This window comes from Yarrowia lipolytica, chromosome 1E, assembly GCF_001761485.1.
Source record: "Yarrowia lipolytica chromosome 1E, complete sequence".
NCBI classification, from domain to species: Eukaryota; Fungi; Ascomycota; class Dipodascomycetes; order Dipodascales; genus Yarrowia; species Yarrowia lipolytica.
The window spans coordinates 66,231-92,766 of NC_090774.1; the positions used below are offsets into that span (position 1 = coordinate 66,231).

General features: G+C 49.5%; 8 protein-coding genes and 3 non-coding genes across 11 annotated transcripts; 7 read left to right on the forward strand and 4 right to left on the reverse strand.

Annotated features, from left to right (window-relative positions):
* Window positions 1–364: 364 nt before the first annotated feature.
* On the reverse strand, window positions 365–1,780 carry YALI1_E00680g (uncharacterized protein; the record flags this gene model as incomplete). Its single annotated transcript, XM_503369.1, has 1 exon — window positions 365–1,780. One exon carries the CDS (start codon window positions 1,778–1,780, stop codon window positions 365–367), a length of 1,416 nt encoding a protein of 471 aa, XP_503369.1.
* A 1,104-nt stretch (window positions 1,781–2,884) lies between these two features.
* YALI1_E00695g (uncharacterized protein) lies at window positions 2,885–3,349 on the reverse strand (the record flags this gene model as incomplete). Its single annotated transcript, XM_068282885.1, has 1 exon — window positions 2,885–3,349. One exon carries the CDS (start codon window positions 3,347–3,349, stop codon window positions 2,885–2,887), a length of 465 nt encoding a protein of 154 aa, XP_068138986.1.
* A 4,560-nt stretch (window positions 3,350–7,909) lies between these two features.
* On the forward strand, window positions 7,910–7,990 carry YALI1_E00741r. The gene has a single exon. It is a non-coding gene; the product is annotated as a tRNA-Glu (tRNA).
* A 4-nt stretch (window positions 7,991–7,994) lies between these two features.
* YALI1_E00742r lies at window positions 7,995–8,113 on the forward strand. Its single transcript, XR_002432128.3, has one exon. It is a non-coding gene; the product is annotated as a 5S ribosomal RNA (ribosomal RNA).
* Window positions 8,114–8,383: 270 nt separating this feature from the next.
* On the forward strand, window positions 8,384–9,025 carry YALI1_E00746g (uncharacterized protein; the record flags this gene model as incomplete). The annotated part of the gene is made up of 1 exon (XM_503370.3): window positions 8,384–9,025. The coding sequence occupies one exon, from the start codon at window positions 8,384–8,386 to the stop codon at window positions 9,023–9,025; it is 642 nt and encodes a 213-aa protein (XP_503370.1).
* A 230-nt stretch (window positions 9,026–9,255) lies between these two features.
* On the reverse strand, window positions 9,256–9,852 carry YALI1_E00760g (uncharacterized protein; the record flags this gene model as incomplete). The annotated part of the gene is made up of 1 exon (XM_503371.1): window positions 9,256–9,852. One exon carries the CDS (start codon window positions 9,850–9,852, stop codon window positions 9,256–9,258), a length of 597 nt encoding a protein of 198 aa, XP_503371.1.
* Window positions 9,853–14,903: 5,051 nt separating this feature from the next.
* Window positions 14,904–14,976, forward strand: YALI1_E00811r. Its single transcript has one exon. It is a non-coding gene; the product is annotated as a tRNA-Val (tRNA).
* A 1,269-nt stretch (window positions 14,977–16,245) lies between these two features.
* YALI1_E00824g (uncharacterized protein) lies at window positions 16,246–17,628 on the forward strand (the record flags this gene model as incomplete). Its single annotated transcript, XM_503372.1, has 1 exon — window positions 16,246–17,628. The coding sequence occupies one exon, from the start codon at window positions 16,246–16,248 to the stop codon at window positions 17,626–17,628; it is 1,383 nt and encodes a 460-aa protein (XP_503372.1).
* Window positions 17,629–18,163: 535 nt separating this feature from the next.
* YALI1_E00869g (uncharacterized protein) lies at window positions 18,164–20,725 on the reverse strand (the record flags this gene model as incomplete). The annotated part of the gene is made up of 1 exon (XM_503373.3): window positions 18,164–20,725. The coding sequence occupies one exon, from the start codon at window positions 20,723–20,725 to the stop codon at window positions 18,164–18,166; it is 2,562 nt and encodes an 853-aa protein (XP_503373.1).
* A 287-nt stretch (window positions 20,726–21,012) lies between these two features.
* Window positions 21,013–23,898, forward strand: YALI1_E00872g (uncharacterized protein; the record flags this gene model as incomplete). The annotated part of the gene is made up of 1 exon (XM_503374.1): window positions 21,013–23,898. The coding sequence occupies one exon, from the start codon at window positions 21,013–21,015 to the stop codon at window positions 23,896–23,898; it is 2,886 nt and encodes a 961-aa protein (XP_503374.1).
* A 610-nt stretch (window positions 23,899–24,508) lies between these two features.
* YALI1_E00907g (uncharacterized protein) lies at window positions 24,509–26,023 on the forward strand (the record flags this gene model as incomplete). Its single annotated transcript, XM_503375.3, has 1 exon — window positions 24,509–26,023. The coding sequence occupies one exon, from the start codon at window positions 24,509–24,511 to the stop codon at window positions 26,021–26,023; it is 1,515 nt and encodes a 504-aa protein (XP_503375.1).
* Between the last annotated feature and the right edge of the window lie 513 nt (window positions 26,024–26,536).

Here is a 26,536-nt window from a genome sequence, read left to right on the forward strand (position 1 = left end):
TCTAGGGGCGGCGTCGTGTTGACGGGGTTGCTTGGGAATGTGGAATTTGATCGCAGAGTTTGTTTATCACACCGAATTGTAAATCCCATGACCCGAAAACAGAGAGGCTTGGTGGTTTGGTGGAGTGGAGGACGGAGGGCTGGAGCAAACATCGTCGGATTGTTGGAGGTGGTGGCGGTGGTGGTTGATTAATGTCGTGCTTCTGGTGGTCGCATTCTACGAGTCAGAGATGCTCTTCTACTGGTGAGGCACTTGTGCTGGATTGATGATTACACTTTGAGCTACGATACGGGGCTTAGAATGTTCCAAAAAAAACTCATATGCGTTCGTTGATTTCATTAAATGCTTCTATTAGTTGGGATGCTTATGCGGCGACAGGAGGGATGGGGCCATGAGATTGGACGGATCGATCCGATTCCATGGAACGCTTCTGTTTTCGTTCCTCTCGCTTTTTTGCCTTCTCCTTCGCTGCGGCGGCCCTCGATCGGGTCCACACCTCAGATATGCTGATATGAGTAACTTCTAGAACGGCTCTGACGCCGCCCAGATGATGGCATCCTGAAGGGTAGAGGAGATAGAGAGGGCCACGGAGGTTGTCGTCGGGCTTGAACTTCTCGTGGAATGCTTGCTTACCGTTAAGGGCGAGAGCCTTGCAGGTAGTCTTGTAGAGCGAGCGCGTCGACTCCTGGATGATCTTGTTCATGCCAGAGAGCTCACCCATCTCTTCTCGAGGGGCGAGGCCAAAAGTCAGGTACTCAAGGCCTTCCTCCTTAAGAATTCGGGTCGCGTTAGTAGTGAGAAATTCAGTGGTGCCCTGGCCGGCGTCTTCTCGAGCGATACAAGGCTCGATCAGATAGCCCTTGTGGCCGCCGACCTGCATCAGACAAGCCCAGGAGTTGGGCTTGCCGTCGGGACCAAGTGTGTAGAGATGTCGTGAGGTTCGCAGAGCGAAGGGGTTGAGAACGGTCGAGTAGGCCTGGGGCAGATGTCGGTCGACTCGAGATTGTCGCCAGTCGGCGTACACCTGCATGAGATCTCGCTCCAGCTGGGGGTCGATGCCGTCCTTGGGCGAGTACACATTGAGGCTGACGCCCTCCTTCTGCAGGTTTCGGTTCCATCGGTTGATGGTTCGGCCAAAACCGGGGTTGGTCTGGGGGTTGATGACGTGCTCGACACCAAACTCCATGAGGCCCCACTTTGCCTCTCGGCCATGGTCAGCCATTTCGGGGCCGGCGCCAACAATGGCGGTCTTCCAGCCCTGGGCTCGGCAGTGCTTTCGGAAGTTTTGGAAGACGCCGGGCATGTGTTCGGCGGCACAGAGAGGGTCTCCGTAGACAACGGCGACCTTTTGTGCGACCTTGAAGCAGATGACAGAGGCGTGGTCCGGAGGAATGTAGAGGGAGTATGACTTGTCGAGCATGGCGGCGTGAGTGGGTCGGCCGTGGAGCGCCAGAAGACGCTCGAGAGTCTCAGGAACGCCGTCGCACTCAATGTTGTAGACGTTGTTCATGGGGGTTTGTGGCGCAAATCCGAGCGATGTGGCCCAGCTCTTTCGTGCCGGAGGCTGGTTCTTTTGAAGTCGGGCAAACTGGGGCTCTCGAGTGGCGCCCGGTTCTCTGTTGATGGAGTACGAGTATTCCTTCTCTAGTTCATTTTCGTCATTGAGAGTCGCGGCGGAGTCGGAGGAGCCAGAGTTGGACAGACGGGGATGCTGGCCAGTCAGTGGAAGATCCTTGTCGTCGTATTCGGTGTGGCGTCGCAGGCAGCAGTTGAACCACATTGTTGTTTCTGTTGGGGATGTGTATAGATGGAGGGTGTAGAAGCGTGTGGTGGTGAGTCGATGCTGGGGGTCCTAAAAGTCAGGGGAAAGACAGGCACAGATATACAAAATGAGAATTAGGCACGGTCCGCAAAAACTAGAGCTTTGAAAACCTAGGCATATTAATTACCGGCGTTTACACCTGAGCTTGGGTCCATTTGGCTCAAACTCAGACAAAGGAAGCTGTGTTGCTGGACAAGATTAAGCCTTTGTCTCTCGGACCTCTCTAGACCGGAGCTCCAAGAATTTACTTCCACAAAATGCAATGGCAGCACGGTGATAAGAGCTAAACTATTCTAAGCCCGACAAAGTCGCCTGGCTCCAAAGACAACAAAATGCCAAGATGTTGTCTGCTCTCACCAGCCTTGGCGCTCACGAGATGGATGCCAAGAAAGCCAAACGTGCCTGATATTCGCGCAGGGCTTGTAGACACAGTAGACTGCAAGTGAAGGCTCTCCGTCCACCAGCCCTCGCACTCCACCCCTTTGACTGGCACTGCCCAGCTGAGAACCACACAATGACCCACCCATGTACCACCAAATGTTTCTTCTTATTATTGTTAAGACGTTGGTCCTCACGCGAATCAGCGTTTGCTTTTTTGTTTCCAGGCCGTCTACGCTGTCACAGAGCAGACTCCCTGGCAGAGCATGTCGCCTTTGCTTTGTCTCCAAAATTTACAAACCAAAAGTCCGCTTGTTTCCGCCTTGTTGTCCAACTCTATCAGCCAACTTTGCGTTCTTCGTCCCGGGCTTTTAGGAATTTGAGTTATTTTTCCCAGCAGAGCCTTCATTCCTGGATGGTGCCAAAAAGCACAAAATGCAAAGGCAAACCCTGGACTCAGCCCAACTAAAGGTGTATATCATTATATACCTTGGGCCTGAACCTCCCCCCGCCGCCAGCCAAAGCCAGTTTGCACATGTTACACGCATCTGCTTTATTTTTGGCTGGCTCGGTTTCGCGTCTATTTTGAATTAATACCGTGACTGGACGCTCCTCAGGGCTGACTACAGTATGGGGTGGCTTGCACAGGGACGTTGAGGATCGCAGACAAGCCCCCTTCTTCGGTCACTGGTGACAGTGCGTGAGCCAAGTGGGTTGGTGCAGGGCCAAGGGCCCGAGAAATGACGCCTGCATATAGTATGACGGTAGCGGGTCGGAGATAAAGTTCCCTTCCGGCTTAACTCCGTCGCCATGAAGCACAAACCACTGAGTAATTCCGCAGCTCCAATGTACGATAAATGTAAGAGAAGGGCCAAAAAGCTGCTCTTGAACTGCCCAAATCGTCCGAGAGGTAGCAGCCTTCTCGCAAAGTCGACTTTTCTGAACTAATACACATCCGGCTGATGAGCCGCATACCAGCCTCGCCGCAAGTGGGCGGTAATGACCATCCCAGCATATAGATGAGATATATAGGTGTGGTGGAACAATTAGTCTACTTGTAGCGTACAAGCACGAGTATGTACAAGTGCGATTAGCTGGAAGTGATGGGGTCAAATTAGTGCTACAAAGTAGTGCGGACATTTTCCGCATCTCGTGATGTTACACTGTTTCAGTCTACAAATTTGGGTGTCGTTTTGGGTGAACTTGTATTTTGGCTATTCGCGTCTTAGTTATCATTGCTGGATACACGTCCTTATGGGCTTGTGCCAGAGATACAAGGTGTGGGATTAATCGGTTCAGCCTCGACCTGAGAGAGGGATCAACTGATAATAATACTGGACGATTTTTCGGGATTAAAGCCAATTATACTTGGGATACTCACAAAAATGAAAAAATATACAATGCCAAGAAATGGGAAAAAGGGACACAAGGAACAAGCCCTTTCTCCGGGCAAATTATGCCGGAGCCAACGGCACTACATGTCTCAGGCACAGGTGGTGCACCAGTCGCCGCTCGTCTTTTTTACCAGCGTCCTAGCGCTCCGTAACGACGAATGGTCCCTTATTTGTACATTTCTCACGGTTGAAACCATCTTTGAAACAAGCCATGTCGACTCTTGATCTTAGCACGCTCTCACAGTAGGGCAGTGCTCAGAGACCAGCAGAGTTCACACCCTCCCAGGCTCAGACTCTTGACTTTTCACAGCTTATCCGCCTTTGACTTTGTGATATATAACTGGTTAGTAATCTGGCTCTTTGACTTTGCCAAGCCTCGCACTCGACCCATCGTACCTCTTTTACGCCTACAACCCAGGTGCAAGCAAACCATTCACAACGGAGCAATATTGACAGGTTTCAAATCGTGCTGACGTAAATATGCACCTCCGATGACTGCTACATTGCTAGCAGACAATAATAGGGCAATCTGGCAACCCCCATCGCGTACACAAGACGCACAAGTGGAGCCAATGTCGCATGAGGGTTGTTGAATGCACAAAATATAGGGAATGCAAGATTTTGTGTTTTATTACCCACAAGCCAGGAGTCTATAGATGGACAGACTGCCAGCGTCAGTCACGAAAAGCCTTGTGGGAAGCACGCTCTTTGTTGACCCCTACAATGTAGTCTTGCGGCGTGTACTCTCGTAGTGTACCTGAAAATTCCTGCGAGTCACTCCTGACCCTTTGGAGAATGACCCTTCGACTGACTCTTCTCCTCAAAGAGCCACTACAGGCTCAGACTGGGTTTTAGTAGTGCGAGGGTGCTAGGCCCTCTAGGCTCATGTGATTCTGTACGGTACATCACGCCATACTCATAACCCATACAATGGCTGAATATTATGTTGCGTCGACGCTCTCATAACACGGAGTAAACAAATACAAGACAGGTATCAACACACACGCCAACGCACCTCCTCCCCCAAGTATGTTCAATAATGTTAGACCTTTCAGCTGGCCCGTCCGCTTGTGGTCAAAGGTTTCTGTATTTGGCTTTGGTTAGTCTTGCCACCAAGAGGAGAGCGGGAAAAGTGCAACCTATGGGTAACCCCTCATGTTTCGCTTTCTGTCCAGGGTTTCTAGTCGCGCTGGTACCCCATGGGACTCGCTCCTCTTTGCCCCGCCCACGCACCTTCTGCCGCTCACCTCTATTATTGCTCTTTGTAGACATGTAAATAACAACCGGGCCCTATTTTGGACCACAGGACGCGAGCTGCTGGAACGCTGGTGCCACCACGGTGCCTTGGACGATCGTCAGGGACCTTGTCGTGGTCCAGCCTATCAGACGCCCCTTCTGATCTGGCTTCTGGGGGAGAAGATCCCGAAATAAGAAAGCGAAAAAGCGAAAAAATAACAAGGCGCGAAACGAAAAGTGGTCCACGCCATTGGAAGAACTATAGCGACAGGATAATATGGGCTGTTGACAACAAACGACTGGAGAGGGGACACACAAAGCTGTCGCGAGCTGCAACTCCCGTGCTTCTCTCGGCGATAGACTCCTTCGTATCTGCAAAAGTGATGGTGCCAAGACCTCTCGAGCAAACGCTTGTCAAGGGATCGGGTCAGCAGCCAAGTAATATCTCACTCGCTTCCTATATTAAAAAAAAGTCGCAATCGTTTGTCGCAGACAGTCTTGGCGCTCACCTGGACAGGTGGGGAGGGGATCCGGAACCCCATCTTGGAGGTACACGTACAAGAACTACCGCGCGCCGCACGCCGTAGAGCACCGCTGTCACAACATTAAACCCACATAATTATGCGTACTTGTACGAGGAGAGTGTGAGGCTCTCGGGGGCATAGCCGTGTGATGGAGGCGTCCATTTAGATTTGGCCAAAGCTTTACTGTCTTCTGGTGGAGTGCTCTGGTTGCTTTGTCCCCAGCAAGTGACCCCAAGACAGACACAAGTTGTTTAGCCAAGTCCGGAGTGTTGCATCGAATTGAGAGAATAACTGCGAAAACAGCCTTTGCAAGTAGGGTCGATGGTGAGCACGTCTGTCTTGATGCCTCTTGTCTTTCCGTGAAACTCCCACGCTGGTGAGATCCCCCCAAAGTCTCCACTTTTCTCGGACAACGCACGTCTCCACTTTGATCTAACAATAACACCCTCATTAGCGCTACTTAAGCAGCCACTAAAAATGGCACATTTCAGGCTAGGGGGATCCATCCCCAGATAAGTTAGATGATTATCACTCGGGCTGTGTACTCGTACTTGTATCAGGTCTTCGTCGTCTCCAGATTCCTTGTTTCATCGTCTGCTTGAAGCCGTGCGTCCAAGGTCTATGCGTCGTATGGATATACAGTATATCGATCTTGCTGCTGCGGCTCGGGGGTACGCTGACTGAATCGCATGTACCTTCCCCCATGCCGATTGGATGCAAGTTTGGACAATCATACTCAATGTCAAAGCCGTCAAAAGAGGGGTCTCACCTTGTGTGGGCAGAGGAGCCTGGCATCTGCTTTTTTCCACGTGCCGGACCTTTAAAGTGGGTCTTTAAACGAAGCTCTATCTGTAGCCTCTAATACATCAGATGTAAGTCACTCACCAGTCTACATTTGGACAAGGGCCTTCTGGACGCTGTGAACCCTTCGCTATAACACACGTGGTCCTTGTCAATCTATAGTGACTGCGCCCCCAACCTGTAACAGCAGAGAACCGTATGTACTTGTACCCGTATTATAAGTCTTCGACATTTCTTAGACATTGGCTCAGCCCCCTGGATGCTGTGCAATCCACTGGCCCCCGCGCACTTCGTCCGGTTGCCCCAGTCCGAGCTCTGAGACCATCCCTTCACAGGCTTAAATGTCTTTCGCTTATGGTGCATGCGGGCGCGGCGTGAAGTAGAAAAAGCCAGAAGCCACGGGGGATTACTTAAGAATGGTGCGGCTACACATGCTAGGGAGCGTGACGCGTTATCCCCTTGCTTGCGAGTGATGTACTGTAGTTTTAGTCACGTCCTGAGTCCGTGTGTTTGAGTCTGTATGCTATCACTGTGTTAATAATTGCTCATCTCTGGTGGAGCTTTTTACGGTGCAGCTAATATGATCCGGCACCATAGTTCCGAAGAAATGGACTTAGCCGCTTCCGGTTTCGACGAGGCTTATCTCCGCTCGGGTCGACTCTTCTTGTAGCTGGCTGGCCGTCGGTTGCTTTGACTCTCCGCCACCACCTTGCTTTTTGAGTCGCAATAACCGCTTCTGAGTTGGTGTATTTTTAGGCCCGTCAAAAATATCATCACCGTGCATCATGTAAACACCGCTCACGTGAAGGTGTCGAAATGCGCTCACAAACCGTATCGGACTTCGGAAGCACGCGGAGCGGCGTATGACAGAAATGACCAGCCCCGTCTTGGCGCTCTTGGCATTCCCGGTCGCTCCCTTCTTCTCTTTACCTCCGCTATGAACACTATACAAGTAGCTCGAAAGTGAAATGTTGCCATGGTTTGTTAAAGCCTCACAACGGCCGTATCAAGCATTTTGCATTTTGGATGAGCGATTAGAACAGCCATGTTCTAGAAGGTTTTGCAGCTGCACCTCGCAGAGTATAGGTAGCCCACTTAGCGACCACAACCAATGGAAAATTAAGATAGACGCTTTAATACAAGCAGGGGTCCCTCAAGCGAGCTGTAGCACAATCACAAGGTCAATCACAACCATCGTCACTCACAAATGCAACCAGACCTTATCTCGTCCAATAATATCTCATCCACTAACAAACATCTAACTACAAGTAGTAGTTGCTTTCTTATTTCTAATTGACGCAACTATGACGGAACTTGGCGCGCACGGCGGTACAGGACGTCTCATGTACTGAACGCTATCGACCAGCAGTCGGCACGGCGCGATGACGGAGAGGCAACGATATGACCATAGTTCAATGATCACCATATCATCGCATCCTCCTCTCTCTCGATCGATGACCAACTGTGCTTGCGGGCAAACTACAAGTAGTACGATACTATTTGGGTTAGCATTTAAACACAAAAGTGTGTCACCAGGAATTACATCAATAAAAGACCAAGCAATTGCCGGGTTCCAGTAGTTGTATTAGTCAAGCTGTACAGTAGCAACATCGGATACCATAGAAAGACTTCCGATTCCGATAGAGTCCGTTGTATGCACTGTTAGTTGCCACGACAGTTGGGTGGCGAAACCTAATATCACGTGATATAGATATCTCTTGGTAACCTCTATTTTTAGTGTTCTTTTAAATTATTCCGATATAGTGTAGGGGCTATCACATCACGCTCTCATTCTGAGAACCGTGGAGACCGGGGTTCGATTCCCCGTATCGGAGTCTTGGTTACGGCCATATCCTGGTGAAAATACGGCTTCCCGTCCGATCAGCCATAGTCAAGCACCAGAGAGCCTAGTTAGTATTGTAGTGGGAGACCATACGAGAATCCTGGGTGCTGTAATCTTTTTGCACTCTGATACTAAGAGTCCCCCTAATTTATCCTTTGCTACTGATTGATTACAGCATTCTCTTTTTGTTGCAAGTCGTTTTCCCCTCGTATGTACTGTACTGTACTTACAACCTCGGCGGTTAAGTGCAGCCCTCCCTGCTGATTTAGTGTTCACGTGACCTTCTTGGCAATCTATAGGAACTATCTTCAAGTCGGTCGCCACAGCAACCCTAATCCACCGACATCTCACCACAACAGGGCCTGACAGACCCATCACCACGACCATGCAAGTATTCGAGTGGGCTTTCGGCAAGCGGCAAACGCCTCAGGAGAAGCTGCGCAAGCACCAGCGAGCTCTGGAGCGTACGCAGCGGGAGCTGGACCGTGAGCGAGTCAAGCTCGAGGGTCAGGAGAAGAAGCTGATTGCAGATATCAAAAAGTCGGCAAAGGCGGGCCAGACAGGCGCATGCAAGGTCATGGCCAAGGACCTGGTTCGAACGCGGTCGTACATCCAGAAATTCTACCAGATGAAGACTCAGCTGCAGGCGATTTCGCTGCGTATCCAGACGGTGCGGTCCAACGAGCAAATGATGCAGAGCATGAAGGGAGCTACTCGGCTACTGCAGGGAATGAACAAATCCATGAACCTGCCCCAGCTGACCCGTATCGCCATGGAGTTTGAGCGGGAGAACGACATCATGGATCAGCGTCAGGAGATGATGGACGACTCCATCGACGACGCCATGGAGGACGACGAGGTTGAGAGTGAGGACATTGTCAACCAGGTGCTGGACGAGATTGGAATCGATCTTGGCCAGAGCATGGGCGCCGTCCCCGATGGAATCCAGGGCCAGCAGGAGCGGGTTGCTGTTGCTGAGGGAGGAGATGACGATCTCGAGGCACGACTTGGTGCCCTGAGACGGTAATCGGAGATGGCGACGCCAACAACGAGCGTGCAGGCGAGCGAACGAGCGTGCAGAATTACGGATTCTGTGTTCGCAACCCCTAACTAATATTCATATTCAATCTAGTGCATAAGCAGGAGTCGTGGTGGTGGTAGCTCTATCTATTAAAGTAGTTGCTGCTACGCGGCTGACCTGAGGGAAACCCTCTTGTATTATTTACTATACTTGAATGTATACCTTTTGTAGACCTCCTAAACGTACTTCTTGTCCTGCAGGTACTGGTAGATCTGCTTGACGGCGTCCTCAATGGAGGTCTCGTGGCTCTTGATGTGGATCTCGGGCTTCTCGGGAGCCTCGTAGGGAGCAGAGATTCCGGTGAACTCGGGGATAGTTCCAGCTCGAGCCTTCTTATACAGACCCTTGGGGTCTCGTTGCTCAGCAACCTCGATGGGGACATCAACGTAGACCTCAACGAAGGGCAGGTTGGAGGCCTCGTGGAGCTCTCGTGCGCTCTGTCGGTCCTTCTTGTAAGGAGAGATGAAAGAAGTGAGAGTCACACAGGTGGAATCGGTGAAGAGCTTGGCCACCTCGGAGATTCGTCGGATGTTTTCGTTTCGATCGGCCTCGGAGAAGCCCAGGTCCTTGTTGAGGCCGAATCGCACATTGTCTCCGTCCAGTCGGTAGGAGTTGATCTTGTTTTGGAGAAGGAACTGCTCGAGGGCAGTAGCAATTGTGGACTTGCCCGAGGCAGACAGGCCGGTGAACCACAGGGTGACTCCCTTCTGTCCCACAAGCTTGGCTCGCTCATCGTGGGTAAGTCCCTCGTGCCAGGTGATGTTGGTAGCCATTGTCTATTGTATTGTTGGTGTGTTTGTGTGTGTGTGTGTGTGTGTTTTAGATCTCGATTGAGTTGTCACAGAATTAACAGTAGAAACTTGTCACTCTTTGGTCCAGGGTCGAATTAGTCAATCGTGGGCTGTGGCTGGCTTTAGAGTTGTTCACCATATCACGTGTCAGTTCTCAACCGCACTGATTCTGCAGTATTATGCGTCTGTCTGGGGTCCGAGTTAGACTGATTGTTTAGGGAGGCCCAGGAAATAATGCGGTGACCTGAAAATGGGGGAAAAATCAAAATAATATAGAATCACACAAAGCCAACCCAAAATACCCAGACCGAGGTTGGCCTCCTCTCTTAGTACAACGCTCTCACATGGTCATCCAGCATGATTTCCTGTTACTTAGAGTTAGCTATTCAGGCCAGTGGCTGGGGAGCTGTGGCTGGACTCGCCTGCTTGACACACAAAAGGTATATAAGTATCGTTCACCAGCTGAGTCAGTGACCGGGCTACAGTAAACCTGTGAGTTCACCAGCGGAAAGCTTTTCCACAGTAGCCCACCGCTTCACAGGGCTAGAACGGCCCCCACGGAAATCATAATGAAGCTCCATCTACATGATTTCCGACATCGCATGCTAGGTCGGTATTTAACCACAAATTAGAGCACTAGAAATGCAAGATTGCACATGGTTGGTTCGTGTACGGCGTTCTTACAGGCTGCCGTTAAGCCACTTCTTTTAGGGAGCCACCACTGTACATAAGAACCTATAGAGTTGAGCAGGATATGATGCTGTACCTGAAACCTGACAGCCCCTCAATGTACGAGTAGTGCGAGAAGGAACTTAGTAGACATCGAACCCCACTCGACCTCCCCCACTCGAACTACAGTAGAGACACCCATGTCTGAGTGTTAGTTTGCCAATTTACCAAAGTTGAGACATTTGAGCCCCACAAGCGCGCGCTAGAGCAGGTGGCCTTGCTGCAGACAAATTGAACGCTATCGTCGGTGGATTTGGAATGGCTGGAGTATCGATCAGTACATAGACTAATAACGGTAAAGTGAATTGACATTATAACTGCAGAAACCCGTTGGGGTCGTATTTCACTATACGTTATCGTATATATTTTCCCGAGAGAGCCTCCATTTCTTCGGACTTGTACCTAAAAACCTCTCTTCTTGAGCAAACTCTCTTCTCCACTTTGAATTAATATGGAGATACTAACCTTCTGTGGATGATACGAAGACCTATCGGCAGCATAATTGAATGGGATCTATAGACATCATGGTTTGAAATTCCCAGACGGCACTCATTATTTGCCTTGGATACAGTTTCTTCTTCGCACATTCTTCTGAGTCAACTATCTATAACCTCGGTCGGCCTGGCTCCTACAAGCACCAAAATGTAACAGACTTCTGTTTCTAGAGTTAGCCTTAGTACAAGTCATCTGGCCAGCATACCAATGGGTAACTAGCTCTGAGCTCTCGTAGGTGCAGCCTGTCCTAATCTGGTTATGTCTGTGCAACAAACTTGAGTGTCATCGGACGAGCTCGCTAAACAAATTTAACCGCCATACCTCGCTTCTGCCGACTCGGTGGAGATTTCTGCCAGAGCTTCCAGGACAAGCTTGTGCTGTGGGAGGCTGTTCGGAGATACTTGTAAGAGGTTGGTTTCTCCGTTACGTCCGAAGGACGTCCGAGAATTACGAATCTGATTAGCCTACCAGGCTATCTTCGTCTTTACAGTCCCAGGCTACAGTGCCATCGCAGAGTCTACTGTAGGCTGGTCAGCAGGGTCGCAGAACAAGAAATGTATATGCATACCACAGGTGGGAAAGAAAAGAGAAACAGTTTCAGCTTAATGACATGAATCACGTCTCGGAGAATGTAGATACGCGATGCTGCGTCTTTACTCAAGGGTGGGCTCACATCTAATTAATGCAGGCGGTCTCTTGACATGCTTCTACAGTAAATCTCGAGGCAAGTGATATCCACAGAGTTTACAAGAAGTTACAATGATGTTTCAATAGTTGTTCCAATAGAGAGGGAACTCTTCGTATGCGAAACTGGCAGGGAAATTGCGCTCCCGACTTTCTTACAATGAAAACAAATCCTTATAGTCTTCTGAAATCTTCAAAGAGCTGTGCATCAACCCCAAAGAACGTGACTCGATGAGATGCACAGTTAAGGATCATTCCAAAGAGGCATCATGTTAATGAGACTTGTAGATTGAGAGAAAGAGATACGTGATGGCAAGCAAGAAGGTCAAGGGCAAGAAGGCCAGAGACACAGTGAGTCAGGACGTGCCCAGCTGAATGTTCAGACTCTGCTGTTGGCTGCTAGTACAGTAGAGAAGCTACAATACACTTGTGAAAATGTCGAGCTTATCAACTTCACCGCTGATGAGAGTACATACAGTAATGAGGTGAGAGTATAGAAACTAATGTGGGTGTGTGGTGTCTATAAGAAAGGAAGACTATGAACGGAAAAACGCTATCGAGCGTATGGGCCGGTAATATAATACGAACTTGAAGACACTGAATAGTTATGCAGTCCCCTGGGCTACAATTTTGCTTCGATCCACCTCGTAGAGGTGTAGTTAACTGTAGCCATATCAACATCCATACTTCAATATGTAGTCCACTTTTTCCCACGATGTTACACAAGACCAACCCCGAACAAACAAGATAAGTAATAATGGAGTCTCTTCCCTTCTTTCTCTCTTCTTCTTCATCAGCTCTCATCACAGCACACAAGCACAACAGACGCACAACGGACGCACAACAGACGCTGACGCAACAGACATCCACACACTGATACCCTTCCTTAATGATACCCGTTACTAACACAGCCCGTATTATTGTTGTCTTGTGTTCTCTGTTTCACCACTTGGCGCCTGTGTCCGTGTCTTTGTGTTCAGAGAGCTGCTTACAGAGAGTATTCCTTTGATTTTGCTGGAGGTTGGCTTTGGAGTATGGGATGGAATCACACAACAGCTACCGGTGTCGTGCTGTCGCTGTCGTGCCATTCTCTGCTGGTCAAATGAGTGCTATTCTACACGGATCTTCTGTTAGAACTTGCTTTACAGACACTGTAGGAGCCGGAAGCTCTTGAACGCATCTTATGGTTACCTTACATTACCACGAAAACCTCCAGCTGGCTGTTTTCCCTACTTACACAGATCTCAGACACCTAACAGCTGCGTCTCTTCCTCTTCTTGTGAGTATTTGCTCGAGACGAGTTCTTGTCAAACTCTCTATATCTTTCTTACCCAAGTAATCTCTTCAGACGTGTCTGTCTTCGTCTCTTTTTCATCCAGACTGTTCCTGTCTGGTCTGACTACCCTAACTAACACATGACCCCCGGCATCTCCGACAACCTCCGAGGCATACACCTTTTTGGACTTTATCACTTCGGTGTAAACGTCTTGAGCGCCCCAATACCCCCTTTTGTGGGTCTTCAATATGGTCGATACCCATTTATCGTACATACTGATGTACCAATACTCTCTCTTACATTCATATAGGTACATATGTTTTAACCTGTTCTCAATGAAATAGCGCCGAGAATGTAACAAGACAAGGCTTGGGACCTGTAAAATTATTTATTTTCGTCAACCAGTATTCATTTTGCCAACGATTCGAGGCTATTGTGCTGGTGTGTACAGAGAGGACCCTGTGCTGAGCAACCACTAACGTCAAAAAAAACCAGCATACAAAGATCTTGAGAAGTAAAAGATGTACTGTACATTGTATCTATTAAGAAGGAGAGGCACGAAATAAAAGTATCGAGAGCAATAGAGCGTTTGTTCTCGTTCTGCACAAGTGATATTCTCAACCAGAACCCTCCAATGGGCGACCTTACTATAGAGAAGTGAAATTCTTTAGAAATCTATTTAGCCAATGTGATTTACGTATAAAAACCTGTTCTCCACTCGATAAACTCATTTCTGAACAAGATAAAGACGATTCAATTCATTACCTGAGAATGAGAGTTCCGAAGAGTAGAAACCAACATCATATACAGTATACTATAAAATTAACTACTTAGTTGCACTAAACAAGGAGAATATAACACCAAAACAAACATGTAACAGCCATAGATTCCTTATTTCGTCGCCCGTCTTTGTATTTTAAGGATCCATTACATATAACCGGTTTTTTATTATTCTAAAGCCGTTTTTTCGATTTTTTTTCTTGCCGGGATCAAAAGTCATTTTTCAGATATTAGACCCCAACATTTCCATAAATTTTTGTAACGATTCAGAAGCTAGTCATAAGGTGTTATGATTAGTCATGTGCTTTGGCACGTGACTGGACGATGATGACGTCCTCCGGACGTCATGAGTGTGTCATTATGGATGAATACTTGGTATCGCGTGGCTAGGTCACGTGGATAGTGACGTGCTTTACAGAGTTAGGGTTGAGATGCCTGTATATATAGCCACCACTCACAAGTATGTAAGTAAAGTTATGTTTATACGACTTCCGGAGCTCGTACTATTGGTGTACTGTTCTGTAGAGTAGGACGAGCGGTTCCCGCTCGTACCTAGGGATATCTTGAGGATTGACCCATCACCGATCCGTTACAATTTTGTTAGAACACAGGCCCGGACTTCGGTTGGTTTGACTGGTAATACTGGCGACTTGCCTATGGCAAGTCGTTGAGCAAATACTCGTGTTGAAAGGGTCAATAATCGATATCCTAAATACATGGGAAATGAGAGCTATATATAATAATGACAACGGACCAACTGACGGATCTGTAACTCAACGGTCGAGTCCTGAAGGACTCGACAGACCCCTACGATAGTGGGTCTTTGACCAGAACGGGAACTACAAGGACCCACTCTTGAGAGTTGACAGGTAGACGTCACCGCTTCTGGACGTCCGCAGTCGCGATCATCGCGACGTCCGGACGTCTACCGACAGACGGTGACCGAGAGGTGCAGGACTGACAGTTGACGCGGGAGACAGCAACTGAGCACCGACGACGGTCGATGGTCCTTGTGCCATAGGCACAAGAACCACTAAAGAAGATCGTTTCCTAGCAAATTTTATTAACAGGTCGTGTGGTGTAATGGTTATCACGTCCCGCTCACACCGGGGAGGCTCCGAGTTCGATCCTCGGCATGATCATTTTTCTTTTTCTCGTTATTTCGTTCACTTGTTCCTCCCAATGAGAGGTCATCGAATCGACAAGGAACGCAATAAGCTCAAGCTCTACATCGTGTTAAAATCTGAGCTTCTCACATGTTACAATGGAATATCCCTCCACCAGCCGCATACGCAGGTAGTGATGCTACTACTTCTGATTACGTCACCTGTAGCAGTGTCGATAATGCATTAGTGTGCAAAAAATGAGAAAAATAAGCACGCTATCTTGCAACCGGTACGCTAGTGTGTGTAGAAGGTCGCTGGTTACCTGCGCTAAGAGAGCGGTGAAGTTTTTTCCCAAATATTTTGCCAAGACGCTTATTTGACCGTGTAAAATTCTAAAGGGCTCATCACTTGAAAATTTGCGCCTTTGGCACCATTTTTTTGTGCAGTGCAGACAACCCGCCGCACTCCCACTGGTTTACTTGTACTCTTGAAAATAAGCACGAAAATTAGCGTCGTCAGGCCAGCAAGGGAACCAGGCTATGGTGTGATACAGGTACAGGACCTACGGTAATAGCTGTTGCCTGACCGTTAGCTGCCTCGTAGTTTAAGTCTTAATACTGTAGTTAGGTGGGGCCATCTATTACTCGTACTTGTAGGGCCCGTGAAACCGTCTCTTTTGTGTGTAGCCGCTTGCTTTATATGTTCGTCCCTGGCCTATGGCAAGGCTTCCTTTAGGTCCCCTGTCTTTCTCAACCTGCCACTCTTCCAATATCGTTGAAGGTGACGACGGTGTTCATGCAAGTACGCATGTCAAAATTTTAAGTGACGTCGAGACTGGCAAGAAGAGGGACGGCTGACAGGAACAGAAAACACGCTGGAAAAAAGCTGAGTTGATTGAATTACTCTTCTGAGTCTAGCGATTAAAATGAAATATATACCTCTCACAAAAACACCCCACAACGTCCTGAACCTTTCGTCATGGAATACGAGTTGCTCCCAATCCTGAGGACCATAACCTGAGTTGAGTTTAGTGTGCATGCAATCGTTTAGGGCGTAACTTCCAAGCTTAGAAAAAGGGAGCATGCACAGGGAATATATAGTATCGACTTTCGCAGTCTGACCTCCTCAAGCCCACTCCGACATACCCTTCCGTCTAGTAAGAACGGGAGACATATCCATTCAACGCTGGTCGACCCTAGTTTATCCTCGTTCCCCGAGTCTGGGAAATTCAGATCCAAAAAACCGCCTTAAGAGACACATCCTCAAAGACTACCGACTACTAATTACACGACAAAAATCCTCGAAATGACCGAAGTTTACGAGTATTCTCCCTCGGGCATGCGTGCCCGACGACCCTCTGTTGACGGAGCTTCTCAGCACTCCGATCAGGACGTCTGCTACCCCCACGATGACAACAAGGAGGGATTCGAAATCGACTTTACCGCTCTTGACGACTTCAACGGCGAGGACGACGTGCCCTGCGGAGTGGCCAACGCCGACATGGGCAGCCGAGTGGTCCGAGTTGCCCCTCAGGACCATTTTGCTTTCTTCTCTACCGAGTGCGAAGAGACTATTCGAGCCAACGAGTTCTCTGAAATCTTCAAGGACGGCTGCAAGGCCAAGGAGCTCTTTGACGCCCATAAGGGCACCTGGTGGCTTGACTGCTACGACCCCACCGATGCCGAGATGAAGCTGCTGGCCAAGGCCTTTGGTATCCATCCTCTGACCGTTGAAGACATCCAGCACCGAGAGGCCCGAGAGAAGGTTGAGATGTTCCGAAACTACTACTTTGTGGCGTTCCATGCCTACGAGCAAGACGTCGAGTCCGACGACTTCATGGAGATGGTCCCTTTCTACCTTTGTGTGTTCCCCGAGGGAGTCATTTCCTTCCACTACTCGCCTGTTCCTCACTGTGCAACTGTTCGAAAGCGAATTCGACAGCTCAAGGACCACGTAACAGTGACGCCCGACTGGATCTGTTACGCTGTTATTGATGACATTACCGATTCTTTTGCTCCAGTCATCCGAGAGATTGAACAGGAGGGTGAGATTGTCGAGCAGACAGTCTTTGACGCTCGGGATGATGGCTTCAACGAAATGCTCCGACGAATCGGCAAGGCCCGAGCTAAGACTCTTTCCATGATGCGGCTGCTTTCTGGAAAGGCCGACGTGGTGGGTATGTTCACCAAGCGAGTGTCTGAGGGACTGAGCGACCATGTGCCCAAGGGCCACATTTCTCTCTACCTCGGAGATATCCAAGACCATATTGTGACCATGTATCAGTCTTTGATTGCCCACGAGAAGATTCTGTCGCGATCCCATCTCAACTACCTGTCCCAGCTCCAGGTGCAGTCCATTGATGCCACCCATCGAGTTACTGATACTCTGGGAAAGATCACTGTCATCGGTACTATTCTGATTCCCATGAACTTCGTCACTGGCCTGTTCGCCATGAACGTGCGAATCCCTGGAGAGTCTACCGATGAGAACCCCGGTAACTTCGGCTGGTTCTTTGGTATTCTCGGTGTGCTTCTGTGCATCATTGTCACCGCCACTCTAGTGGCCAAGTGGTACCTTGCCCACGTTGAGAAGAAAATCCGGGGCAACTTCCGAAACTCTGCTTCCGACAATTCCATTCGGTCCATGCGATCCAAGCGATCCAAGCACACTATTAACACTATTGTTTAGACACTGGAAGCGAATGACAAATTGTCACTTGCGGACAATAGATTTTTGTATAAACTAAGAGATTTGGCACGTATTATTTTGTAGTACTTGTAGCCGTAGCAATTACTGATCCCATATGATATTGTCGAGGCGATGATTTCTAATTGACCACTCACTTTCCCCATGCACCTTACATGCACTCACTCCCTGGTGGGGATAAGCTTGTGCTGCACAGCGCATTAGGGACGTGAGAAGTGTCACCACCTTAACAAAAAGGTAAGGAAACAATCAGATACACAAAACCCCAACTTGATTTAGGTATCACATTATTCTTATGTTGCCAACTCCTATTATTACTGCACACTACACATACGGACGACCGCCCCACCGTTAAACCCGACTATCCGACGGGCATCGAGGATTGATGATCAGTACAGCGCTACAGTGTCCACAGAGAATGCACGTGATCCTTCGGTCAGGCACAATTGATCTTTTTCTTATCACATCATTTATTCAAGTCTAGCTTCGACAATCAACAATCGTCCTATTATATACATTACTCCTTGGGAAGCTTACCCTCACGTCGGAGCTTGGCGTCAGTGGCGATCTTGGCCTCCTCGGCATCGAGCTGCTCGACAGTCTTGCCGTCAACAGTGGGCTCCTTGTCGTGGATACCTTCTCGAACCTCCTCAGAGTAAGTAGGGGCAGGGTCGTTCCGAGCAGCAGCAACCTTCTCGGCAGCAGCCTTGGCCTCAGGAGACATACCGTCGTCCTTGATGGGAGTAGCCTTCTTGTGTGCCTTGGCCTCTCGGCCAATCTCGGCCTCCTCAGCATCAAGCTGCTCAACAGTCTTGCCGTCAACGGTAGGCTCCTTGTCGTAGATTCCCTCTCGGACCTCCTCGGAGTAAGTGGGATCGGTGTTGCTTCGGGCAGCAGCGACCTTCTCGGCAGCAGCCTTGGCCTCGGCAGACATACCATCGGTGCTGGGAGCAGCGGCCTTCTTGTAAGGGTTCAGCTTAGCCTGGGTGGCAATCTTGGCTTCCTCGGCATCGAGCTGTTCAACAGTCTTGCCGTCAACAGTGGGCTCCGCATCGTAAATGCCCTCTCGAACCTCCTCAGAGTAGGTAGGAGCGGGGTCGTTTCGAGCAGCGGCAACCTTGTCAGCAGCAGCCTTGGCCTCAGGGGACATACCATCATCCTTGATGGAAGAGGACTGGCCAGCCTTGTAGGGGTGCAGCTTAGCCTGGGTGGCAATCTTGGCTTCCTCGGCATCGAGCTGATCGACAGTCTTGCCGTCCACTGTAGGCTCCTGGTCGTAGATTCCTTCTCGGACCTCTTCGGAGTAAGTAGGGGCAGGGTCGTTTCGCGCAGCAGCAACCTTTTCAGCGGCAGCCTTGGCCTCAGGGGACATGCCATCGGTGTTAGGGGCAGCGGCCTTCTTGTTGGCCTTGGCTTCGGTGGCGATCTTGGCCTCCTCAGCGTCCAGCTGCTCGACAGTCTTGCCGTCAACAGTGGGCTCCTTGTCGTGGATACCTTCTCGAACCTCCTCAGAGTAAGTAGGAGCAGGGTCGTTACGAGCAGCAGCAACCTTCTCGGCAGCAGCCTTGGCTTCAGGAGACATACCGTCGTCCTTGATGGGAGCAGCCTTCTTGTGTGCCTTGGCCTCTCGGCCAATCTCGGCCTCCTCAGCATCAAGCTGCTCAACGGTCTTGCCGTCAACGGTAGGCTCCTTGTCGTAGATTCCCTCTCGGACCTCCTCGGAGTAAGTGGGATCAGCGTTGTTTCGGGCAGCAGCGACCTTCTCGGCAGCCTCCTCAGCCTCAGCGGACATACCGTTGTCCTTTCGAGAGTTAGCGTAGAAGTTGATCTTGTCCTCAACAGCCTTCTTGTCAACATTCTCGTTGTGCAGAAGAGCAATGTAGGCCTTGAGCTGCTTGGCGAGACCCTGGGTGTCAATGTTCCAGTCGTTGGTGGGGGAGCTCAGCGCGTCAAGGGTGATCTTGGCATCTAGGTACATGTCATTGGCGGCAGCCTGGGGCACGTTCTTGAGTCCCTTGGCGTTGGTTTCCTCGAGAGTCTGGGTAGCGCTGGCGACGAAGTTCTTGAACAGGATTCGGCTTCGGAGAGCAGCCTCGGTGGCTCCCTCTCGCTTGGCGGTCATGTCGGGGTCGATCTTGTACTTTCGGACCTGCTGGACAATGTCCTTGGGGAAGTCAGAGGCCAGACCTGTAGATGCCAGATAATAGATGAAGAGCAACTCGACGGGGAGCTCAACGTGCCCGGACTTAGTGACGTCGATCTTGTAGACTCGTCGTAGACCGTTCACGGTGTCTCTCAGACCCTTAGTCTTGTTCTTGGCTCGGTAGAGAACCTTGGATCGCAGGGTACCGACTCGGGCAGCTTCCTGGAGCAGGTACTCGGAGAGAACAGGGTCCCGGAGCATAGACTCAGCCTTTCCAAAACCCCCAACCTCAATGTACTTGTTATAGAGAGCCAGGAGCTGGCCGGGGTTGGTCTGATCGGGAGCGTAGATGACAGCGTCATGCAGGAACTCTCGAGCGGCGTACAGATCCTCGAGGGTCTCGGCGTTGTTGATGACGCTTGAGACAATACCAGAAGTGATAGCCATGGTTCGAGGGGGCAGAGGGGTCACGGGCTCTCCTCCAGGGTAAAGGATGTTAAGCTCCTCCAGAACGTCAGAGTTCTTCTCTCGGAAAATAAGAGGTCGCATGTTCTTGGGGATCTTGAGGTAGTGGAGGTTGGCGTTGGCGCTCTTGACGAACTCCTTGTACTTTTCTCTGGACTGGGTAGCAGGAACAGGAGTGGAGGTAAAGAGGGTAGCGTAGCTGGTATCAATGGGTAGAGAGGCAGCCTTTCGGGGTAGAGTCACGGGGGGCTCAGTTCGGGGCTTGTTTCGCCATCTAATCTGAAGGTGCTCCTCCTGAGCAAACTTGGGCACGAACTTCCGGCCGGTCAGAGAGGTGGTTTCGAGTTCATTGGCGTCGGCAAATCGGGCGATAGCGGAGGACTTGAGTCCTCGCGAGGCGAGGGGTGTAATTGACTGTGTCTGGCGAACACAGACCTTGGAAATGAGCTGTGCTCGAGTGATTCTCAACATCTTGGTGTGTAGTCAAGGGAGTGGTAAAAGAGCAAAAAAGTTTATCCATTTTATATGCATGATCCCTCAAGGCGTGAAGTTGGAGGATTGGGTGCGATTAATTGACCACCAAGCTTAGCTTTGAGAGCTTAACACTGATCGCAACACAGGGCACCAATTGCAAATCGTCAAAAGTGAGGCGTTGTCTGAGATAGGTCAATCCCCCCCGCTGAGACACAAGACAGGAGAGCTGACACGAAAAGGAATCCCCCGACGTTCTTTGCCATTTCGCCGGTCTCAAAGAGCCTATGTACGCATATTCGGTTCTTCATGCCGCCAGCTCCATCACCGGGGCTGTATGGGCTAAAATTGAAGCTGCCGGGCGACACAAGCTGGTGGTAGCCAAGACAAGGAGCCTGGAAGTTTACAGTGTCGATGACGAGCTCACAAAACTATACGCCGTGGAAATGGGCAGTGCCATCTTGGGCATCACTGCAGACGAGTCCCGGGTACCGAGCCAGGTCATTACGCTGCTGGAGGACGGATCTGTCTACTCATGGCAGTGGAAATACGTCGGTGATAAGCTCACCCATACGGGCACGTGTATGGTTAAGGCGTTTCAAAAGTACGAGGGCCAGAGCATGGTCACTAGAGGCAACACAACAGTGGTATCTGCTACCAATGGCGGACCACAGTTATGGATCACACCCAAGGGCAACAGCGCTATCAAGGTGTCATTGGGATACGGAGGAGTTGGTCTGTCTGTGAGCAATGCCTTTGTGGCTGACGGTACCTTGGCTGTGCTGTACAGAGACTCTCTTAATAATGTCGGTATGGCCTATGTCAACGAGAAAAGCAAGGGCACCACCGAGATTGGCTGCGCTTCCGGCTCCGATTTTTCCATCAGTGATAGCGCGTCTCTATTAGTATCCGTGACTCTTCCCTGCAATGGCGTTCTAGTCGTTTCCGATGTTAGTGTGCTGTATTACCCTCCATTTTCCAAAAAGGTGTCGGGTACTTACAAGATCCCTGATGACCAGCTACTACGAGCAGATTTCCCCAAAAATCTCATTATATCCGCCGCATCCAAGATGCAAGATGGTGTGGTTGTTCTCTCCTCTGATGTTGGGGATGTACTCGTCATCACTCTGTCCAGTGATGGCTCTTCCCTAGACGTTGCATTGGTCGAGAAACCCGCAGAATCAGCTCTTCAGTTTCCTCCTACCTCTCTGGTTCGCATGGACGATGGACTGTTCTTTGCTGCATCGCATCATGACAACTCTGTCGTCTTCAAGTTGAACAATGTCGACAAGTCTACCAGTGGAAACAAGAGACGCAAGGTCTGGAGCTACTCGGAACTAAACATTGTTTCAAATATTGCACCTATCAATGATATCACATTGACATCCGGTCCACTCCAACAGCTCATTGTTTATGCGGCATGTGGAGGATACACATCTGGCAGTGTTTCCAAGTTGTACCATTGCCTGGACCCCATTGTCGAAGAAGAGATTCCTCTAGGTGATGGTGCTGACCAGGTATGGTGGTTCGACAATGACCTAGCTCTGTTCGTCAAGTACATGACTCACTGTGCAGTGCTGCGATTGGAGAATGGTTCTCTCGTTGAGTTAGATAACGAAGCTGTCATGAACGAGTACGGCTTTGTACTGGAGGAATCTCTGTGGCTGGGCCAATTTGATGGAAGAGACGTCCAAGTCACTTCTTCGGGAATCAGAGCCAAGGGCATTTGCCTGGAGATTCCCGTTACGTCTGCTTCTTTCTCCGACGGTACACTCATGGTGGCTTCGGAAAAGGAGCTGTACAGTCTAAAAACATTAACTGAACTGACGGAACCTATCTCCTTGACCTCTTCTCCCTGGTGCTATGCCAAGAACGGCGACAAGGTGTACGTGTCGTATCTCAATGGTGGCACCTTTGAACTAATGAGCAATCAGGAGGTTTCTTCAGACCCCGCCTCTTCTATGGTTGTGATGGATGGATACAGTATTTTTGGGTACCCTGATGGACAAGTGCGAGTTCTAGAGGCAGATTTCGTTCGCAGACTGGGTATTGCACCAGTCAAGCTGCTTCCTCTTTGGGATGGACGGATCGTGGCCTACAGTTCTGATGGACTGGGAATCGTTGATATTACCTCCATTGACGACTCATGCATGGTCCCGTTCATTGAAGGAACTATTCCCATCAATGTGTCTGCTTTGAACTCCAGAAAGCGCATTTCCTACATTGTCTCTGGAGACATGTATGTTGCAGAGTTACCGGAACCGTCTTTGGGTATTGTCAGTGAGCAATTCAACGCTCTAGTTAGACGAATCTGTCTAGTCGACGATAAGGTGGTTGTTGCGATGGCTGAGCGTGACATCGATGATAGTGGAGCAGAATCCGTGTCTTATCGTGTGGCTCTGTTATCCCATGAACTCAGAGTCCTGGACATGTTTGACTTGAACCCCTACGAGTCTCTCGAGTCGCTTATCTCATATGGACCCAAGGTCTACGTTGGGACAGGTATTGACGACAAGGACAGTCCCACAGAGGGTCGAGTGATTGTATTCTCTATCGCAAATGATAAGCTGAAGGTGGAGTTTGAGAAGCAGGTTCCTGGATGTGCCTATTCTTTAAGTGTGCTTCGAAGAGATCATTCCAAGGGTAAGGGAAAGCCCCACATCGTTGTCGGATGCAATGCGGTGCTCGATGACTGTAACCTAGACGATCTCAAGCTGTTGAATCAGACTAAGACGCCTACTATTGCTCTCAAGTCCTCTTCTTTCGGTGATGACATTGTGGTGGGTGATCTCATCTACGGCTACAATGTCTACAAGCTGGCCAACAAACTGGAGCCTCTAGAAATCAAGTCCTCTGAGCCCATGTTCACGTCAGCAGTGGAGCTCTTGTCTGGCCCTCGAGTTGTCTACTCTCGATCGGACGGCACAGTTGGTATCAATGATGGAGAAAAGGTGACTGAACACAAGTTCCCGGACAAGATGATGAATGCAATCAGACGAGTTCCGGGTGATACGTTTGTTGTTAATAGAGGAAAGGGTCTAGCTGTGTGTGCTGGAGTTGAGGGAGGTCTGTATCTCATTTCTGAGATTGAAGAGGACGATGAGAACTATACACTAGAGATTCAGGGGGAAACGCCTGCTGCTGGCGAGTGTGGGTTTTATCATAAAGTCTAGACTAAGAGTGCTTGCACTTGTAGATGCAAATACTCGTACAAGTATTACGTATTTGAAATAGCGAAATTTAATTTATTGGCATTCTTTTTCGTCACCCCTGAAGTTGGAAAGTCTCCGTTACTGTAGTTACAGGAACGCCCACCAGAACTGTATTCCCATTTCCACATGTGGCCCCTCTGTAACCCTATCGAAAAATGTACTGCAATAATAACAGGCAAGTACGAACAGTAGGAGATGTGGGGTGTTGGGGATGTTACATCTTGTCTCATCCAAATAGATATAGGGGTGAGTCGGTTGCTAGCACACCCGTTCTAATTTCACCTTTCGCAGCCCAGCTATATATATAACTCACATTTGTTTTCCCGCAAGGTTCAGAACGAGGCTATGTTCACCTTCAAGTAAAAGTTGTCCCTAGTTGCCTTATTGTGAGGGACCTTAAATTGACTAACTATTAGCGTTGTTTTGTTAGTGTGCGGCACATGCAGTTCAGCCCGCATTAACTCAATATCGCGTCTTGTGTTGACGCGCAGATCAACAGGGAAATACTGAATCTCTTGCTCACGAGTTCGCTTGCGTCCGCTTGCACACTTGTTACCTACCTCACAGTCCCATGGCCTACTCTTCGTCGACCTCTGTCAACGACATTTACCTGCAAGACTTCAGTCAGCGGCAGAGCTCATCCTCGGTTCTGGACCGTTCCTCTAGCCGAAATGGGCACCTGACACCTTCGCATACAGGCCAGGGGGTCTATTCACAGACTACAGCGGCCATGTCACCCCAGTCGGCCACGTCAGAAGCTCCTTTGAACGGTTCAATGGAAAGAAAGGAGTTTTCAAAGGAGACAAAGAACAGAAGCATTCCTAATGATATCGCACACAGATTCGTGGCAGCGATAGCGGCGGCGTTTTTCCTCTGTGTGGTCATGACGTGTGCGCTCTTCTCGTACATTGTGAGAAGCCGTACCCCCGCCCGGCTGCCGGAAGTCCAGCGTCAGAGAAATCAAACCACCACCAAGAACGATAAACGGCTCACCATGGATCTCAGTTACTACGCCAACTTACTGGGATTCGTGCTGGACGAGTACGAGGTGACCACGAGCGACGGATTCATTCTGGACCTCAAGCGGCTCCATAAACAGGGCCAGGAACCTACTGGAGAGCCTATTCTCATGGTCCATGGCCTGCTACAGTCCTCTGCAGCCTATCTCACGTCAGGGAAAGACTCCATTGCAGCCTACTTTCTGGAACAGGGGTATGATGTGTGGCTGGGAGATAACCGGTGTGGTTTCCAGCCTAAACACACAAAGTACAAGAAGAGCGACTCGCGAATGTGGCACTGGGACATCACGGAGATGGGAACCGAAGACCTGCCTGCTCTGGTGAACTATGTTCTCAAAGTCACTGGTAGAGAAGAGCTCATCTACTTTGGTCACTCTCAGGGAACCACACAGGCGTTTCTGGGCATGTCCCGGGACTTTTACCCTGCCCTTGGTCATAAGATCAAGCTGTTTGTTGCTCTTGCGCCAGCTGTATACGCAGGTCCGCTTATTGACCGGTGGTACTTCCAGTACTGTCGCAACATGTCTTTGGAGCGATGGAAGTGGTCATTTGGTATTCATTCCTACATCCCCTTGATGAACACCATGCATTCCATCTTCCCCAAAAGACTGTATGGCTTCTTTGGCTACATCATGTTCAATTACATGTTTGACTGGACCGACGAATGGTGGGATCGAAACCTGCGCAACCGGCAGTTTCTTTACTCCCCTACGTTTGTGTCTTCCCAGCTGATGCAGTGGTGGCTTGGACCAAACCACTTCTCCAAGTACAGAGGCATCTTGCCGGACAAGGCGGGGGTCAAGTGGTACGATCAAAACTTCCCCAAGCTGGTGCTGGTGATTCCAACCAACGATATGCTGGTTGATGCTGAGAAGATCTACGAGCGCATCACACAGGTGGAGACGGATGTGACCTTGGTTGATACCATCCGGGTGGTTGATTACTCGCATTTGGACGTTCTTTGGGCCATGGATGTGGTGGACAAGGTGTGTAAGCCTGTCCATGAGATCATCAAGCATCAGGAGAGAGAGAAGTCTGAGTTGCCGGAGATCCGGCTGACGACGTGAGTGATGGGGGTGTTTGCAACAGTTGTATTTATAGTCAGGTAATTAATGAATGGTAATATAATGCGGGAGTAGACGTGGGTAGCGCCACCAGTATGAACATTATAAAGGGATACACATAAATATGGGAGATGTTTCGGGGATGAAATGTATCTTGCTCCAGTACATTGTACGATTACGCATTCGTTCTGTCTGCTATGTGTGTGTGCTTATTATCATGTCTGTTCGTGCTATATAGAGGAGACGACTACTTGCAGTAGGTCTGCTTCAGGTATCTGGGTTAGAATATGTTTAGAAAACGCCTTAGGCATTATAGTAACATCAGCGATCTTGGTGATAAAAGATTGTCTTCAGGTGTACAGAAAAGTAGCAGATAGTTATCATCAGAGGAGAGGATTGCTGAAGGAGTTACTCACCATAAAGTCTCTATGTAGAGTGTGTGTGTGCGTCTGTATAGTTAATCATCGTGTTTGTGTCGGAGGTGTCGTTAGTGGCTTGTCAGGTTTGTGTCGCAGG